Below are 19,196 nucleotides of genomic sequence, written 5' to 3'. Positions count from 1 at the left end.
ACGTACAGTCTCCCTCGTCTGGAGGACTTCAATGGGAATTTCATGAGCTGTGACTATGACCGTCCGCGTTTCAGCGGTTCTCTGTCTGCGAAGGCAGGTCCTTCGGCTGCGTGCAAGGAGGCACCCGAATCCGCTGAACTTGCGTCTCAGAAATGCCGTGGCTGTACAAAACTGTACTACGAACGAGAGTCTTATGAACAGCTAGGAGTGACTGCTCATCTATGAACCCACTTGGCGCCAGCAGAGTGACGAAGGATGGAGGTCCACCGCTGAACTATTTTGTCGAGGTGATCAATGTGCCTCTTTCAGGACAAGTTGTAGTCGAGGACGACATCCAGAAACCTGTGGTGTTTCACCTGCTTGATCGGCGAGCCAGCAAGAAAAAGCTGTGGCGGCCCGTGGACGGTGATGATGTGACCCTGCTGCCCCGCTCCTCGCAGTTCTACCGGTGCCGTCCTATGTAGCGTGAGGCCACGAACGTTTGCCCGCTGGGACATTCCATCATTGCCGGTCAGGACTCGTGAGGAGGAATACCGTCTCCTCCACATTTGGTGACACGAACTACGAACACCTCAGTTCAGTTCAAAAATTTGACCTTCTACCTTCCCAAATTTCACAACGACCACCGTCATCAGACATAAAGGTCCGCGCACCTGCCCAGGAAGCACACGATGGCGGTAGGGCCCGCCTTGTGAGCCACCGAGCACGTCCTTTCACAAGAGACTCGTAATGGGAGGTTATGCTCACTTCTTCCGACCCGGTACACTTCAACGCCCCATACCGCTCGCGGTACGCCGTGGTCTCGCACTCTTCAGAACTACACCTACATCGTGATGGTACATCCCAGCATCATCACTGACACTTCAATGAGCAACGTGCTCCGCTACCGGTTTCGCTGTCCTTACGGCCTGGCGCCCGCAGATGCGTCAGCTCGGCACTGCTTTCTGGAAGACGCTACCACCTGACACAACGCGAGATGTCAGGTCACTGGAACAGCAGCACGACGCACAGCGCACTGCATCGCAAACGAACGTCGATGCTTGGTATCCTGCTGCTACCGCTCCCGCCGCGAACCTAAGCCGTACGCCCAGCCGTCCCTCATCCACGTGTCGTCGTCATTCTTGTCTTCTCTTCTTCATTCTTCTTATCGACGCGGACCTCAATCGCAAGTTCCGCTCCGCGTCGTAGGGGGGATTGATGTGGCGGCCCGTGGACGACGGCGATGTGATCCTGCTGCCACGCGCTTCGCGGTTCTACCGGCACCCGCCTAGCGTGAGGCCACGAATATCTGCCCGCTGGGACATTCCATCACCGACAGTCAGCACTCATGTAGAGGAAGACCATCTCCTCTACAAAGCTGATAGCGGTACATGCGCTTCCTTGTGAAGGCGAGAGCTGCAGATTGGTCCCCCGATATATCCATGCCGGCTTCGGTGAAGGACTGCATAATTCTGTCCAGCGAATGCTGCAGATCGACGCCGAATTGCAGGTCCTGACTCCAACGGTCCAGGTGCAAACATGATCAGCGTTTATCGAGATCTGGATCCTGGGGGTGATACAGGATTCCATAACCAGCACGACGAGGTTAAAGGGAATAGGGCTTAGCACACTACCAAGTGGGACCGTTACCACGGCTTCCGGTGTGGCACGAACGACGCCGTCGCGTCCGGGAAAGGCTTGTGTGACGCGGCCGAGTTTCCACATCAGGAGGGGCCCTTTATCATGGATGACCACCACATCACCGACTTGTAGCTGTGATTCCGGCTTATGCCGTGTCATGTGCGCCGAGCTTAGCTGAAGGAGATACTCCCTTCGCCATCTACTCCAAAACTGCGAGCGGTGCCGCCTTTGGACCTTCAGATACTGCCGGAGGCCCTTGGCACTCGGTGGCGGGGCGACTTCGCCCGGCGTTGGGAGGAGCGTCAGGTGTTTTCCTACGAGGAAGTCCGCCGGTATCAAGGGGTTCAGGTCTTCGGTCTCGGATGTGACGTAAGTAAGTGGCCGGCAGTTCACTATGCACTCAGCTTCGCAGAGGGCGGTGGTGAGTTCTTCGAAGGTAAGGCGCTGCCTTCCCAGACACCGTTTCAGGGCGTCCTTGACAGAGCGGACCATCCTTTCCCACCACCCGCCCCACCAAGGTGCTCTCTGCACAATGAATTTCCACTGGATGCGGTAGGTAGTGGCGAAATTCAGTACATCTTCGGAGGAGAGCAGACGAGACACCTGATGAAAGGTGCGGGCATTGTTGGACATCATGAGGCATGGCACGCCGCGTCTGGACGTGAAACGCCGGAAGGCACTGAGGGAGTGTTGCGTGGACATTCCGGTCGCTAACTCGAGGTGCACCGCACGTGTGACGCCGGAGGTGAAAAGGACTATGTACGCCTTTCGCTGCTTACCGTCTTCGTGCACGTACAAAGGGCCCGCGAAGTCCACACCCACCACATCAAATGGGTTCGTGGGAGTAACTCTTTCACGCGGGAGAGGAGCAACAGGTGCAGTCTGTGAGGACAGCCGTCGACGCCTACACTGTAGGCACGTTTGGAGCACGCGGCGAACAGTCTGCCGGCCCTTGACAATCCAGTATTTCAGCCGCAGTTCGCAGAGGGTGTCTTGCACTCCGGTGTGGTGGAGACGCCGGTGGACGTCAAGGACAAGCAACTCTGTGAGACGGTGCTTGGCCGGGAGAAGTACGGGATGCCGGGTGCTGTCCTCTTCGTCGGCGAACTCCAATCTTCCTCCCACCCGAAGAAGCGAGTTTGCGTCCAAGTATGGGTTCAGAGTCAAAAGAGCAGACGAACGGGAGATGGGTCGCGCCGCCTGAAGGTCAACGACATCTGTGCCAAAGCATTCTAGTTGAGTGCGGCGGACCCATAGAAGCTCTGCCGAATGCAGTTCTTGTGCAGAGATGGGCCCGGTTAGCCTTGATCCAGGTCTCCGCGAGTTGTTGACATATCTGAGCACGTATGCTGTCACTCTAAGCACGCGGCTGAGTAGGCTGTAGTCCTCTAACCAGATGATGGGGTCACCATGGTGGATCGCTACTGGACAGCACGTCTCTTCCGTCCGAGAGGACGATGGGGTGCGGTTCGATATTGGTTCGAGAGGCGGGTCGACACTACCAGACAACCATGGGGGTCCAACCCACCACAGCTCGCTGCTGACGAGCTCGTCCGCGGAGATTCCTCTCGTGAGCAGGTCGGCTGGGTTATTTTTCCCGTCACAATGACGCCACTGACCAGGATCGGTGAGGTGCCGTATCTCCCGCACGCGGCTTTCTACAAACTGCGGGCACCGTGAAGCCGTGTTCTTGATCCACTGCAGCGCAATCTGAGAGTCCGTCCAGAAGGTTGCCTTCCATGCCACGTTGGGCCTGACTCCGCGGATGCGGCTGTAGAGACGAGCAGCGAGAAGGCAGCCGAGGAGCTCTAAGCGCGGTAGTGTTACCGGTTTCAGCGGCGCGATTCGACCCTTGGCGAGAAGCAGATTGCAGCTGATGCCTTCCGTGCCCCTGTCTACTCTCATGTAAATGGCCGCTCCGTAGGCTCGCGGGCTAGCGTCGGCAAAGATCTGGAGATCTTGGACGCTGCCGTTCGTACCGGCAGTACATCTGGGCACGTTCAACAGCGAAGGAGTAGGCAGGCCGTTCACCCACTTATTCCAGACTTGATGTGCTGTGTTAGTCATTGGTCGGTCCCAAGGCACTGCGTCCTTCCACATTGCTTGTAACAACAGTTTCGCGGTGACGGTGAACGGGGCTAGAAGCCCAAATGGGTCGTACAATCTGGAAAACGTCGTGAGCACCGTGCGGTTCGTGGGCTCGTTAAGCTTGGCGAACGCGTGAACCGCGGTGACTGGCGCCAAGATTGCATCCGCGTGACGATCCCATGGCACTCCCAGAACACGAAGCACGGTGTCCGTGCAACCAACGTTGTCATATGCCGTTCCGTCCTCGAGGAACTTCCGCTGAAGCGTCATTGAGTTCGCCGCCCACTTCCGGATGTCCATTCCGGCCTCTTGCGAGATGGCCCTCGTTTCCGCGTATAAGGTCTCGGCCTCTTGCGTGTTGTCGCATCCAACCACCAGATACGTAGAAGCTGGTACACAGACGAGCCGCCGTGAGTGGATAGCGAGTGCAGGCACGGAAATGGTGGTGTAACGTTGCTGCGAGTACAAATGGACTGGACGAGGCTCCGAACGGCACTCTTGTCATCCTCCACTGCTTGACTGCTGGGTAAGGGTTGGATGCCGACGGCAACTCCTGGATCCACAGGAAACGTAGGGCGTCCCTGTCTTGCGGCCGGATGTGGATCTGCAGATACGCCTTGCGGATATCTGCGGTGAGGATGATGGGAGAGGACCGAAACGTGATGAGCAAACGCAGGAGGTCGCTGTTTAGGTTCGGACCCTTCGCGAAGACGTCGTTGAGTGAGGGTTGGCCGGGGACGTGAGACGACGCGTCGAACACTATTCGGACCTTGGTAGTGACGGCTTCGTTGCGGATGACCGCATGATGAGGTAAGTAGTACAGATTGTTGGTGAGGTGTGGCCCAGTCACCGGTTCGGCGTGCCCTTCGGTAAAGTACTCGCGCATGGTGGAGTCATACTGCTCCAGAACTTCGGGCGCCGTGCTGAAACGTCGCAACTGGGCCTTCAATCTCTTCTCAGCGGTGGCAAGTTTGCTAGCCTCGAGCGGGAGACCGAGCTCTTTGATCATGAGAGGCACCTCATATCCGTCTGTTCGCCACTTGATATTGTCTTCAAACACTTGGAGATCTGCGGCTCCATCGGGAGGAGACAGCTATGACTCCGTGATGCCCAAAGCCTCTAGTCGCCAGAGGTCAGCTGGCTCTGGTAGTCCCTCGTCGAGCGTGGAGCATAAGAGCGACGTTAGGGCATGGTGGTCCTGCGCCGAGCCGGGTGGACGACCCATCCAAATATTGTCTCGATGGCCGTCATGTCATTGGGGAGGCGCTCTATCTTCCCTGACACGAAACGCCAGTAGTGGTCCGCACCGACGAGGAGATCAACGTTCTGTGAGGCGCATGAAGTCGTCGCGGGACGGAGACCGCGGTGCTTTAGTACTTCTGTGATTCGGGCATCTACTGGAGGGCTGAGCGATCTACAGATGTGCGGGATGGCGAGGGCATCCACCTCCAATGACTGGCATAAACCAGCAACGCACAATGAGACCCAGTCGTACGTTCGGAATGTGGAGGCCTGCGTTGAGCCAAACGCAAACAGGCCTTCCGAAGACTGGATGGGGCAGCGAAGCTGTCGGGCAAGGTTTTCGGTGACGAATGTCCTTTGGCTCCCGAGCAAGACTCGCACCTCTGCAGACCCACCGGGACCGGATATCGTCGCTGTGGCTGTTTGCAAGAACGTAATAGTTGAGGACGTTGAGGCTGCTGTGGCCTGGACTGCTGGCACCGACACTGGCTCGGCTGCTGCGCTCCGACCGCTCGCCAGAGGCTGTATATCACAGACCACCGTCAGGTGATTCCCCTGACATTTACCGCACTTCAGGCTCCCAGCCGAACGACAACAGCGGTGATTGCGCCTCGCGCACCGGAAACAGCGATGCTCTGAAGCGAGGCGCCGGCGCTTCTCCTCCGGTGTGAGAGATGCTGAGCATGCTGCAATGCGGTGATCCGCGGTCCGACAAAGGGCGCACGTTGGCTGTTCAGGAGCTTGCGACGATGGCCCTCTGGCGACGACGGTGGCGGGGGCAGAGCTCACTACGGTTGGGAGTGCAGCGGCCGATGGCAAGGGGTTTGGCACCTCATCATCCGCGTGGTCTTGATGGGAAGGCCGTGGTCGGTGAAGCACAGCCTCCTCTCGCGCTTCGACGTGAACGCGCAGTCCATCAGCGCCTTAACCTCTGTTGCTGCTGATGGTGAGGCTGTCGTCGCATCCGTGGGCGGCGCAGTAGCGCTCACATCGGAAGATGCGACCAGTTCCTTTCTCCTTTGCCGAAACTGCACGAAGAGCTCTGAAGGCAGGCACCGCGATACGACCCTGTACAGTACCACTTCATAACTGGATAGCGGAATTTCCAGCGCTTCCAGAGCACGTGTGTGGCGGAAGGCTTCGTCTAATAAGTGCCGGAGCTGTATCACATCGCTACTGTGGATCGCCCGAAGCGCAAGTAGCTTATCGATATGCTCCGCTGCGAGAAGATCTGTGCGACCGAAGCGTTGCTTTAGAGCTTCGACCGCCACGTTGTAGTTGGCACCGCTTAGGCTGATCCCGTCGATGGTACGCTTGGCGTCGTCGGTGACGTAGCATAGAAGGTATTTAAACTTCTCCACCGCGGCCAATGAATGGTTGTCGTGGACGGTCGCCTGAAAGTGCTCCCAAAAGCGGGCCCAGTCCTGCAACTTGCCCCCGAACTTCGGTATTTGCAGCTTCGGCAACGATACAGCTCGGCTCGTTGGGCAGCTCCGCGCCGCGTCGCCCTGCGCGACCGTGGGGGCGCCCGGAGCTGGCACCGTTACCGCTGACGTGGTTCGTAGCATTCGTTTCGCTCTTGTGATGGCGGCCTCCAACTGCTGCTCACAGTCGAGTATGCCGTGCACCTCGTCGTCGTACTTGTCATCCTCCGTGAGCACCAAGATCTGGAGGTCCAAGTCGTGAAGCGCGGCCTTTCGTGCGACCAAGAAGTCGAGGTCCACTTCAATGCACTCGGCTGTGACCTCTGCGCTAGGACAATCTAGTCCTCTTCCTCAACAGACGGTATACAGCTCCAACCACAATATCTCGGAAATCACGGAATTCTCGGAAATCCTCGGAAATGTCCACAAAATCTCGGAAAACAATCTTACAAAAGCAGCATACTATACACTGAACCTCAGGTATAATACCGCAACTCCGCCCCTGTCTCCCGTCTCGATCTTTGCGAAACACTTTGTAATTCGCCGGAAACACCTCTGAACTTTCATAATTAATATTCCTAATTAGTGAAAATAGGTTGATGGTTGCAAAGCTGTAGAGCACGACCTTGACATCTCTAGTACCCGAAACTCGAAACCGCACCGAACCTCTGTGCACCAGTATAAAAGATAGTATAGAAAATGCAAGACCTTCGAGCGCCCTGCGGAGTTCCGTTTTTCATGCGGCCGCTTTTTCCTATCCCCATCTCGGTGTCATCCTCAGTAGGGGTAAGGAAATGTAAAGAACTCACTATTGAATTCCATTAAATAAAATCAAACGCGTAAGTTTCGTGTTCGGACGTCCAGCCTAAGCCGAATAAATCAGCAGCGAGGACCATTAACAGCGCGTACGGTGGACACGCTCAATTTATTAGTGATTAGAGGGGACAAAAAAGAAAGAAAGATAGAAAGAAAGAAGGTTCGTTTCAAGTTTTCCAGCAGATTCTTAAGCTCTTTTCAGAGTTGTCCGGATACATCGTAGTTTCGGATCTCTCGTACAGATTACATAGAGGCGGCAATACGACACACATATGAATATGCGACTGGCTCTCGTATCTTAGTGTCAGAAGACGGCTGCGCGCTCATTACCACCAGATCGCGGCACAATTTCGGCGCATCTCGGACGAGAACACTGCGCTCAGTGGATGTAGGGAAGAGAAAACAGTAAGGTCATCGCCAAATCGTACACTAATGAATGGCTTACGCTGCGAGGGTCGATCCTTCCCAATGACCCACGTGGGGATTTAGCGAGGCCAGTTGTTCCTTTTTTAACGTTCTTGTCTTTTTTCCACTCTTCGCAATATGCTGGTATTCGCTTGGTATATACACAGCTTTTCCTAACGTGTCTCGCAAAGGAAAATCCGCCCAGGTTCCTTTTACAGCGGCTGCTGTTTAAGAGGTGACCCCAATTTCTTTTTTTTTTTCGATGCAGAGTGTTTTCCAACGAATAAAATGAGTTCCTGCGAAAGAACGATCAATGTAGGTGACCTACAGAGCGAGCGCGAGGGCCTTGTTCCGCACACAGTTGAAATTTTTTTTTGAAAAATAAAAAAAAACTGTTTTTTTTTTGTAAATTCTATTGCACAGCTATAACGCAACGCAGAGCGAAAATATTTTGCTTGGTGACTCCTGGTGGACAGCTTGACAGACGAGGCAGGATTTCGAGTGGCGTTAAATATCTCCTCGTTGCTCCTTTAACGGGCAAGTTCCAGGAGATCGCCGTGTCCGTGTGCCAAAGTCCTTCGCGCCTCTCGGCTGCAGAGAGGAGGAAAACAGAGTGACAGGTGCGCGCCTAGGTTTGGAAAGGGCAAGCGGCGCTAGAAAGCGGTATCTGCTTGCGGGGCAGGGGAATCAAAAGGAAGCACGCAATAGGTAGTTCTAAGATATCAGAAGCGTTCCATGAAAACAAAAGAAAAACAAAAAGCTTTCAAATCCAAGATTAGCAACGTGATGTTAGCCACTGCAAAGGAATCGGGTGCTTGGCGTACCCTGTTTACGGAACTGTTATCGCAATGACGTTCCAATCTCCTAAATCTCTTGTAATCCTTCTAAGCCTCCCTACTGAACGATAATTAAACAAACGAGTGCGTGCAATGTGACCCCACGTTCAGTGTTGATTGGGCGCCTAGATTATGGTCTGATGCATGGTGGAGGTCCATACGGCATTAAAGTGACAGTCCGGTGGAAAACCTAGATCTGGAAAACACCGTCTTATGATTCCTAATACTCCTCACAACAACTGTGCAAAATATTTCAAAAGAAATCGTATCGCACGATTTATAATCGATTTTTTCCTATGTCGAAATTGGTCCTGAGTAAAGGACGCACCGAGCTCTCGCGTGACGTGCATAAGAGCAATGCCGCACGTGACTCGCGCTTGCCTGTTTGCGCGATATTTGGTTGTTTGCGTGCTAGCATTTGCCCATTATGATGATTTTGAGTAGCAATCACACGTTAAGCAGAGTAAAATGCAGAGTAGCGTTAATGTAAACATAGGTATCACGACGCAGCCTTCTGTTCAGTACACTCATAGAAAAAAACACCTCTCTGCATTCCCAGCAGCGGCGCAGTCCTCCGCTCCGCTTTATCCCTTGGTGGCGTCATGGTCACGTGACGGCTGACGTACATAGAGGATTCTTGTGGCAAGGAGTATGCGAGGGAGAAAAACGAACCCGGATGTCTTCAGAGGAGTAGTTTTTATTCGGTGTCTCGAAAACCACGCCATTTTGTGAGCTGAAACTTTCCACAGAGCATGTAAGCCTCCGTGGCAGTTGGAAAAAATCAACTTCCGGTTTTCCCGGACTGTCCCTTTAAGGGATAGGAGAGATGAGACGCAGTCTAGCTGGTTGTACATGATGAAAGAGAACCCCGAGACAAGGAAAAGACGGATTTGGTTGTCCTATAGCTACGTACAGCTCCCCACAACCTTAACCTGGAAGCGGCTTCGACCGGCGGAGCAGGAGCAGAGACACTCTAGTGGGATTCAGCTGAACTATTGGGAGAGGTTGACATACAAGTATTCCAGTTTTTCAATTATGCAATGTGGTGACGGCCCCGAGCACTTGGAAATATAGCGACATGAAAGGGCACAACACGTGGTGTTTGCATCGGCCGTTCCGGTACCCTATGTCAGGATGCGCAAATCACACCTCGCATACAGTACGACTGAATTCCCTTCTGCATTTTTTAGTCATTTGACACATTTTGTGATGCACTTCTGTCTATCCTCGATAATTGCGTTTCAAGTTCATACAGTATAATGGAAGTTCAATTCGGGTGTGCGAGATCGTTCTTAGCTACCAACGCGGCCACGCCTCGGATATTAGCGATATCACCTAGCGCGTATCTCGCATATAAACAACAGAAATAATCGCGATCTCGATAACAACTTGACTCTCCCCCCCCCCTTCTTGAAATTGCTTGGTCCCTGGTCAAATCCAGCCCACAACGCTCTGCCTTCAAAGCTTTTTTCACCTTTTTGGACTTCGACTCTTATTGTGAAGGGGCTCATTATTTCATTCCCCACATCACCACCAGCAATGGAGTAGGGTATCACCCATGGCGATGAAACTCCCCATTCATCATCTCACAATAAAGTTGTTTGTTTCTTCAAAAAGCAATGCCCGCCTTCGAAGCGTTTGACTAACAACGGACACCCCTACACCGCGAGTGGAACAGACCGAAATGCAGATGGGTAGAAATCCAGCGAACCGGTAGATAAGTACGAAGGGAGTTGCCTCAGGACAGAAGCCGCCGAAATGCGCTCTCCCAATAGTTCAGCTGAATCCCACTAGGGTGTCTCTCCTCCAACTCCGCCCTCTAGCTCCGCCGCGCGAAGCCGCGTTCAAGTTGAGGTGGCGGAGAACTGTACGTCTCTTCCTTGTTGAAGGAGAGACCTTCCAGTAATTAATTTTTTTTGATTGCGTGTTAGCGCCGCGAAGCAACTGTGGCTTTGAGCGGCGTACAGACGTGGACAGATGGAGAGAGGACAGCAGGGAGGCGTGGGGTACAGGGGTGTTAGTATGCGTCCTGGGCCCGCTTCAGGGGGAACTGTGCCAACATTTGTCTGGAAAGTCTTCCGAAAACCCAGGGAAATCCTCAGAGAGCACAGCCGGTGGTAGGATTCAAACCCACCACCTCCCAGTCTTCAGCACGACCTTGGCTACGACCAACGAGCGGACGCGTTAGCCCGCTCGGCCATGCCGCTGGTCAGTAATTAATAAAAAAAAAACAAAAACAAAAAACACTGCGCTCTTTGGTGCACTGCAAAACGCGTATGAGACGCGATAGGATTGCAACAGCCGAAGGGCGGTCCTCGTGCTGAGACAGTACATGATTTGCGTGCGGCGCAACCGCAAACCCGACCATAGGTCGGCATGGGCCTCGTCCAGACGACGTGGGCGACATCAAGTGAGATACGCTGCGCAGCCACACTGAGCGATCACTGGCATGTTTGAATGGGTAGAAGCGTCCGTTCGTTAGTGGTAGTCAAGGTCGTGCGGAAGATTGGTTTGAATCCACCACCGGCTGTACTGTCTAAGGTTTTCCCTGGGTTTTGTGGCAGATTTCCTAGACGGACGACGGCGCAGCTCCCCCTGAAGTCAGCCCCTGTGTCCCCCACTCCTTCTTGCTGTCCTCTCTCCATCTGTCCACGCCTGACAGTTGTTTCGAGTCGCTAATACTGAACTAAATGAAATCACGCATTAGGGAGTTTTAGTACATCGAATGCGTTCGAATAGATATCTACTGTAACACAGAAATTAGTTTGAAACTCGTCGAAAACCCTGTCTAGTATTAATCACCCTTCTACAAACATATCACGAAACATTTACAAGGAAATTTGCAGACCGTCATGGCAAGTGTTGCAGCAACATTTAGCGGCAATGTCAAAATTGTCGTCAGCGTCAGTAAAAGTGTCTAACAGCTGCCGCTGGAAGTCGCAACACCTTCCATGGCCGTCCGGAAGTTTTCCTTAGTGCGGGGGTGCAACGTGGCGGGCTTCGAGAAATGGCACGTAAATTGTACCATCCTTGTACAATGGGACGTTTCTGGGACGTGCTAAAGACCTGACTTTTCCTAGTCGCCTGGACGTACATAATACGGCCACGGGCTCTCTGCGAATGTCCCTGGGATATGCAGACGTCCACGTCATCACTGGGATATATGTGCCTTAGTGAGTACTGAAAAATTGACGGTCCGCGCGGCGGCACAGTGGTCTATCGCCAACGTTGCATGCCGTACTACAAGCCTGCGCGGGCTTTTGTCGCCGCAATCGAACGTGTAACGCAACTAAGCTATAGGATGCACTTCGTTAACGTTACGCTTGATTTTGGATAGCAATTATGAAGCTGACCCATAAGTATGACTAGTCTTTGAAGACTGAAGCCGTGTGGAGTTAAAGTGCCATGTGGGCAAAAAATGAGGTGTATTTCATTTAGTAATATAAACCAACCTCGCTGAAAGATCCAGTACGCAAAACATGAATGCCGTCAGTGAACGTTTCGAGAGAACACGCAAAACTTCACAGCTTCGGATTCTCCGCGAGTATGGTGACATCACCTGGGGCTCTGACGTCAGTCTCTTAGCAACAGCGCGCGCCTACGCTCCATTTTTGAAGACTGTCAAAAATGACGGAAATCAACCTTCGAAAAGCAATTTTTCCAGACGCGTTGGTAGATGGGGGCGCATCATGATGTCATACCTCTCAAAACCAGAGATGAATTTCATAACGCGTTGCAAAGTGAAACCATACCTTGGGAAAATACAGTGTGAGGCACGAAGATTGCAATGCCATAAGTTCTGTAGGATTCTGAAGATTCCGTAGTGACACCTTAATGGTTCTTGGTTTGTAAACTATGTGATCCAATTCAGGTGCACGACTGAAGGCTTGAGTGCTGTTGGTGGCTATGCCGTTAATGCATTCGTAGACGATGATAGGAGCATATTCGCATTGTCTCCCAAACCATTTTGGTTATTCCTGCACCTTGCTGTTCTGCCACCCATGAAATAAAATTAAAAGTCAAAAGAGAAAATAAATTCTCTCGCGCAGCACTTTTCTACATCAATCACAGCAAGGTACTCAATCGCCGACTCAGCGCAGCCTGCTGAAACTTCCAGCTGAATTATTTTTCCAGATCACTGATCGAGAGATTCTAGCGATGGCGATTTTTCTTTCTCATTCGCAAGCACAAAACCAGCGGCACTTCTCCGAGCTTTCGTCCTCTCTTCTAATCAGCAATGAATTCATAAAAACGACAGTGAGAAAGAGAGAGAGGGAGAGAGAGGAGAAGCTACAGGATGAAAGAAGAAAGGAGAAAGTAAAATTCAAACGTCGTAAATTCAGCTTCGGACAACATCGACACACTCGTATTCCCCTATGACAGCCACGACAGGGAAAATGTAACGCGAGCGCTGTCATAAATTATGAAGTAAAAGTGCGCTGCAGCGAACGTCGCCAACGCAGAAATTCTCATGTGGGGGATACAAAGCTGGTAAGGAACACGCAAAGAAGTTTGGGGCTATTGGGGGCAACCCTAGAATAGTGAATTGCGAATGAGGTGCTCGTAGATTTGTGTGGGTTACAAAAATAGAGGGGGGACGCAAATACAAGTATAGAAAAAGAAGAGGGAGCCGAAATGAGATCACGCGCTTTCTCTTTTAAGCATTTAGGATGCTGCGCTTGTATTTCCCACTGGACATCAGATGGAGTGACCAATTCCAGAGAATGAGCAACGCACACTGGCTCCTGTCACACAGGCTCGTTCGGTATGCGTGAGTGTGTGTGTGTGTGCATGTGCACGAAGTACAAGGGATTATGTACGTGGCAAGACGTTGACACTTTGGAAAGACTAGTAAGAAGACCGCTGCTTAAAAAAATAGAGAAAAAAAAAAGGACGGGAGAGGAATTACAGCCTTTTTATGCATGTGAGGATTTTACAAAGTCCAAATTACGAAGGAAATTTTACAGTGTCACTGCGGTAGTAATATTGTCTGTTCTTAAACAAGACAGATTTGCATGTCATGCCACCGTACTTATCGAGTAGTATTGCGCCTCTATCGAGCCGAGCACAAAAATGATCTCAGTGCTAAAAATTGTGTCAGTTTTTATGCAACAATTTTATTGCATCTTTTTTGTCGCGCTAACAGCAACTCAGTAAAAACAACGCGGACGCTTGATAAGAAAAAGTATGTTCGGGAGTTACTGCGAAGTAAAAACTAATCTGTAGCCGACATCAGTAAAGCCTGCGACTAGGGCCTCCGGTTTAGGGTGTTTAATTTTTCCAGAAATTGGGTGTGAAAAATCGGTGTCTATTTCGTTCGTCACGAATCGGCGGTTTTCGGTGGTGAGGTTTTAAAAGTAAAGACGCTCGGTGAAAAGCGGTGAGAAACGAAACTCGTATTTCTCACGTATACGGTGAACGGAACACTCTGTCTACATTGTTTCTACATTGGATGACATACGATGCGTATGTCATCCGATTATGGGTCCAAGTGCATAAGATGGTATGTTGTCTACACAACTTCTGAATGAAAAACACACGACGAGAAACCTGATTTAACAGAAGCACGTAGTACACCACTAATCAGAGTTGTAAAGCGATACAAATATAGCATCCAAAGTTGTCCGCGTCCACGCTTGAACCGGTTCATATGTACCGGTAACCGAAATCACATTTTACGGTTCAGGTTACGGTTTCGGTTAATTACCGGTGGTGAGTTGCGATTATGTTCCGGTTACGGTTCTTTTAAAAAATTTGGGTTCCAAGCGGCTTTCTGTTCCGTTCCGGTTTCAGTAAATGCTCCAAATCAATATAATGTTTGGCAATGAAGTATTCATTCCTCCAATTACTTATGATTACATTCCTTTAGGTCGCGAGAAAAGTAAGTAACAGGTAAAAAAAGTAAAGAAAAAGAAAATAAGTAAAAGTGCTTGTAACCATAAAGGGCAGTTCAAGAAGTAACTCCACAATAACCGCTCGCAGGAAGAACAGTCTTAGAGCGTTCTCGATCGCGATGGGTCGTCCACGTTGGGGTGCACCTCCAGTGGCCACGATGCGAAACTCGGCCCTCATGCGAATAGACCTCTCCCTGTTTGTAAACAAATGACGTCAAAGTGTTTGACAGCGCCACCAATTTGGTAGAGTTGAACTACGCTCGAAGCTAGGGGCGAACAAGGTCGCGCCCATAAGCCACGGTCTCGAGGGGATTACGATGGCCCCTGAAAGGGACGCGACCTTCGGTCTTACTTTTCTTTCAATAGGAGGCAGCGAACAAGTGCCCATTCGTGGAACCCAGCCATCCCCTTCTGATTTGTTTCGGTTTCAGTCTGTCTACCAACGTCATGATGACCTTTCTAGGGTAGTGGTCTATTTCGTCGATGGCGGCAGGCCGCTCTTATAGGAGCGCGCGAGTAGCCATGGAGGTCGAGAGTCTAGCTGATTTAAAGACGGTGTAGTGATTTAAAGAAGATTGGTAGTGCGGGCAATGAAGAAGGATGTGTTTTAGACTTTCCAAGTCACCACAGTGACGGTACCTTGGAAAGTCCACTTGTCGCAAGCGATAGTGCAACCAAGCAGTAAAAGCGCATTAATGCATTAATGCAATAAATTAACGCAGCATCCTGATGAGACATGTTTCGTTGTGTCCGGAAAGCGAGCGTTAGATAAACTCTTTCAAGCAGAGATATGGAAGGAATGTCGGTTGCCAACTGGCGAGACCGCGGATTAAGCGTCGAATAGCGAATTCAGCAGGTCGTCTTCATGAAGGAAAAGTTGCACTGTCTCGAGCGTGCATGTTGTGCTGGCCGTTTCAGGGTAACATGCAACATGTTCTGCTGGTTGCACGCGTGCAGCGCCCTTTCGCGAGCACTCAATCCGTGCAGGTTAGGCCACTCCGAGAATATCGGCGGTGTCGACCGGAACACGAGATCTGAAGTTCCGCGTCCTTCTCACCCTCCTTTGCATAGTTTACACATGCTCAACATGGCCGCCATGGAACCGGCAGACTTACTGCAGATGTTGGAGTCGAGTTCAGACAGCTTAAGCAGTAGCAGTAGTTACACCTCGCTTGATGCTGAGACATTCGGCAGATATTTTTCTGTCCACGGGCGAAGCATCCGAAGCTGCATGGAGAACTATACGTCGTGAACACTGTTTCGCGCCACTCGGACGATGATGGACGCGAACTCGGATTCGGATTGTATGAATGTGGGTTGTGAATGTGGATTCTGGCATTGTCATGTATTTTATGTTTAAAGTGGTTGTCCTGTTGCCGCGATCTTGTACATCAGTTGCATGAATTTTTGGTCAACACTGGCAATATGTAGCATGATCTGCTGGGCGGATTGCTGTAAGCAGCACTGGCGCAGTTTTACTGCACAGGGCCTACACTGGCCTGCACTCAAACGACCAGCTGCATTCGCTATAAGAATGGAACAACAGCCCCCTCTCAGCATTGCAGTACTGTGCCGTCTGCTATAGAAGAGAGAGCTGCTTTTGCGGGGCGTTCAGCGTGCTCATTCTCCACGACTTGCAGTGAGCCTGCGGCCTGCTGCGTACACCTTATGGAAGTCCATGAGCAGATGGACAGGGACGGACTATCCTCGTATGCCTGTGTTCTCAAACGTTTGCAGCACAGACTTCTAGTTGGCGAAGGCTGTCCATAAACAGGGCTCAAGATCGACTATGTCTTGAAGACAGAAGATAATAGCGTAAAGTTCTACAATTACGGATGAGATTTGGTGAGAAAGGCGTCTTTTTTCCGCTACGCACTTTGGTGGTATTACAAATACTGACGCAGATTTGCCATTTCTTGAAGTGCCATCCGTGTATACCACTACAGAAGTAGAGGATTTCTCTTCTAGCTACCAGAATATAAAAATGGTCTCGAAAGACATGTAGGAGAGTTTCGTCTCTTCGTTCCCGAAGATCTGAGCGACAGACCGAAATGGGAGCGAATTACAGAGACGACGGGGGCACTGGCGGTGTTGCGTCCTTCGTTGCAAAACCATTGAGGCTCGCCTGTCATCTGCGCAGCCCGGTAAAAGTCACTCTCTGGGCGGTATCGAATTTCCCTGAGTTGTGTGTGACGACGATTATGTGCACGTAGGCGGATGTAGTGCCGAGCTGTTCTTCACATAACACCTCAACTGGAAGTTCTCCAGTTTCCGCAAGAACCTGTCATTATCGGGGCAACCTTGGAATCCCAAGGCAACGATGAAGGCAGCCAGGATAAGGACTACGACATCGTTCTCATCGCTTTGCCCGAGCTGGAAATATAGAAGCGATTTTCACTTCTTTTACCTGTGCACTTCATTGTCTCTGGAAACTGTATGGAACAGCAGGTACACATTCCCCGTGGAGGTCGTCAAGGAAAAGGGGCATAAACAGCTTCGTTCTTATAGTTCGCCGTCGAGCATGAAGCTTTCAGTGACAAAACTTTCTTTCGCGTGCCTCTAAATACGATGTCGAAGGAAGCTTGCCGAAAAGAATCAGCGTCTGCAGATGAGAGCAAAGTTCGACAGTAATAATAATAATAATTGGGAGTTTACGTCGCGAGATAACTGAGATCATGAGCGACGCCACAGTGGTCGGTCTGTGGATTGCTTTTGCCCACCTGAGGGTTCTTTAACCTGGGATGAAAGCTAATCACACGGCACCCCGTATTTAACGTCCTTCGCGGAAGACGGCGTGTCTAAGCAACTTGTACCCTGCCACCAAGTTGCTGGCGCCCTCGGCCGGGTTCGAACCCGCGATCTCGGGATCAGAAGGCGAACACGCTACCGACTGAACAAAAATTCGACAGTGAAATCATCTCAAATTTTGTAGCCTACGGGATCATCGCACTTCAATTATGCGGCTTCCAGTTTCATGAAGGAAAGGTTTTTCCAGCGTTCACGGTTTGTAACAACGGCGTGTTTATTACTCTACTCCAGACATGTACAAGATACTCAAAAATATTTAAAATAAGATGCTCAATGCCAACGGTAGAATGTAATTAAGATAGGGCATAAATATAACAAAGTGAAAGTAATTAAGATAGAGTAGCAAATACTTGAGACAGTATTTAAGATACAATCTAGACACTCGAGTACCCTTAGTCTTAAGGAAGACTCGTGAACGCCACTTCTAAGGTAATGGCACCGGGAATGGAATGCCTTCATGCAGCGGGAACTTTAGAAGCGACTTTGCGTGGAATTCCAAATACGAAACTTAGCATACCTTAATGTGTTTCCTCTAATTTGGGTTGGATGTCTTCCCGACCGAAAGCAAGTTCGTCCTGGACAAGCAGAGCTTGCACTTGCCCAAAATAGTGTTTTCACTTTCCGAAGCATATTCAAAACATGGAGTGATTCTTATTAACCTAAAGATGGGAAGACAGTGAGCTGTGGTCACCGGTCAAGCCGGCAAGTCCCCGCTGTATGACATGAGTCACCAAACACCGCCCCCTGCCCCACCCCCCAATAGATCATAAAGGGACACCACAGTCTGCTAGGTAGAGGTGCGGCCCCAGAACCAAACGAGCTTCCACCCCGGAATTCGGTGCGAATGAACTGATAGGGTACAGATAAAGAAAACCCTGTGTTGCCTTGCAGTAGTACAGCTGCCACACGACCACTAAATGGAGAGGATATATGTTTATTATAAAAAAGGAGGGAAAGGTTAGCGTGCGCTACCTCGGCTTGCTATTCCCAGCAAAGAAAGAAAGAAAAGAGAAAGGAAAGCAAACAAACAAAAAAGGAAAACAAACAAACAAAAAGGGAAAACAACCACGAAACTGATCACATTTAACCCAGAAGACCACAGATCCGCAGGAACTGAACAAGTGCATTTGTCACCTGACGATGTTGTGTGGGGTGTAGCAGCGTAGCTATAGGGAAAAGTCCGAAATCCTGAGGCGAGCGATGCGCGACAGAAGGAGAAGACGATGTTGGCGGTAACGGGTGTAGTGGAGCAGCAGGTGCGGAATGTCTCCTTCAACATGACAGGTGGGGCAGTTGGGTGATGAAAGGTGGCCCCTCTTAAAGAGGAGTAGTGGAGTCCGCGCTACATTCAGTCGAAGCCTGTTTAGGAAGGACTCTTCTTCCCTGAGGTAGTGGCCTACCAGTGTGTGGGCCATCGTAGGGTCAATCGAGCGCAGAAAAGAGCTCGTCCTCTCAGCGTCTTGGAAAAAGGTCTGAGAGCAATTCATGCAGTATCAGGGAACGGCTAGCCGGCAGACAGACGGGGTAAGCAGGACAGAAGTGACAGATCCAGCTGCACGAGCACACTTGCCCGCAGAATCGGCGAGGGCATTTCCGGAGGTACCAACGTGGCCCGGAATCCACTGGAACCACACACTGTGGTCTAGAGACGACAATATGGAGTGCAGGCAAAGGATCTCCGTGTAGATGTCGTTGATAACTTCGGGCGAATACGATGCCAGGGCCTCCAAGACTGACTTACAATCCGAAAGAATAGTCTACGCTCTTGGTGTCGACGAAGAGATGTACCGCAGAGCAGATAATATAGCAAAGGCTTCTGCTTCGGTTGATGACAGCGCGGGCAGCAGATTGAAACCGCGCTCGTATGCCTCCTCAGGAATATAAAAAGCAGATGATGATCCATCGGATGCCACCGAGCCGTCAATGTAAATCTCCGTTCGATTCTGGTGCAGGGAGTGGTGATATTGCAGCGTTAGTTGGCATGCCGCAACAGCTGGGACATGGATCTTTTTCGGAAGACCAGGAACGGATGTGTTTACTGGGGGCAGACATAAGGTCCACAG

General features: G+C 51.0%; 2 protein-coding genes across 2 annotated transcripts; both read right to left on the bottom strand.

The window, feature by feature from the left end:
• Positions 1 to 1,308: 1,308 nt before the first annotated feature.
• Positions 1,309 to 4,717, bottom strand: LOC135384994 (uncharacterized). The gene is made up of 2 exons (XM_064614171.1): positions 4,144 to 4,717; positions 1,309 to 4,097 (listed from the first exon to the last, which is right to left on the bottom strand). The coding sequence occupies exons 1-2, from the start codon at positions 4,715 to 4,717 to the stop codon at positions 1,309 to 1,311; spliced, it is 3,363 nt and encodes a 1,120-aa protein (XP_064470241.1).
• Positions 4,718 to 4,890: 173 nt separating this feature from the next.
• LOC135384993 (uncharacterized) lies at positions 4,891 to 18,548 on the bottom strand. The gene is made up of 4 exons (XM_064614170.1): positions 18,480 to 18,548; positions 16,574 to 16,698; positions 5,782 to 6,720; positions 4,891 to 5,707 (listed from the first exon to the last, which is right to left on the bottom strand). Exons 1-4 carry the CDS (start codon positions 18,546 to 18,548, stop codon positions 4,891 to 4,893), a joined length of 1,950 nt encoding a protein of 649 aa, XP_064470240.1.
• Between the last annotated feature and the right edge of the window lie 648 nt (positions 18,549 to 19,196).

The sequence above is a fragment of the Ornithodoros turicata genome, chromosome 2 (assembly GCF_037126465.1).
Source record: "Ornithodoros turicata isolate Travis chromosome 2, ASM3712646v1, whole genome shotgun sequence".
Classification (NCBI taxonomy): Eukaryota; Metazoa; Arthropoda; class Arachnida; order Ixodida; family Argasidae; genus Ornithodoros; species Ornithodoros turicata.
The sequence above is the reverse complement of the archived record's forward strand: the minus strand, read 5'-3'. Positions and strand labels throughout refer to the sequence as shown.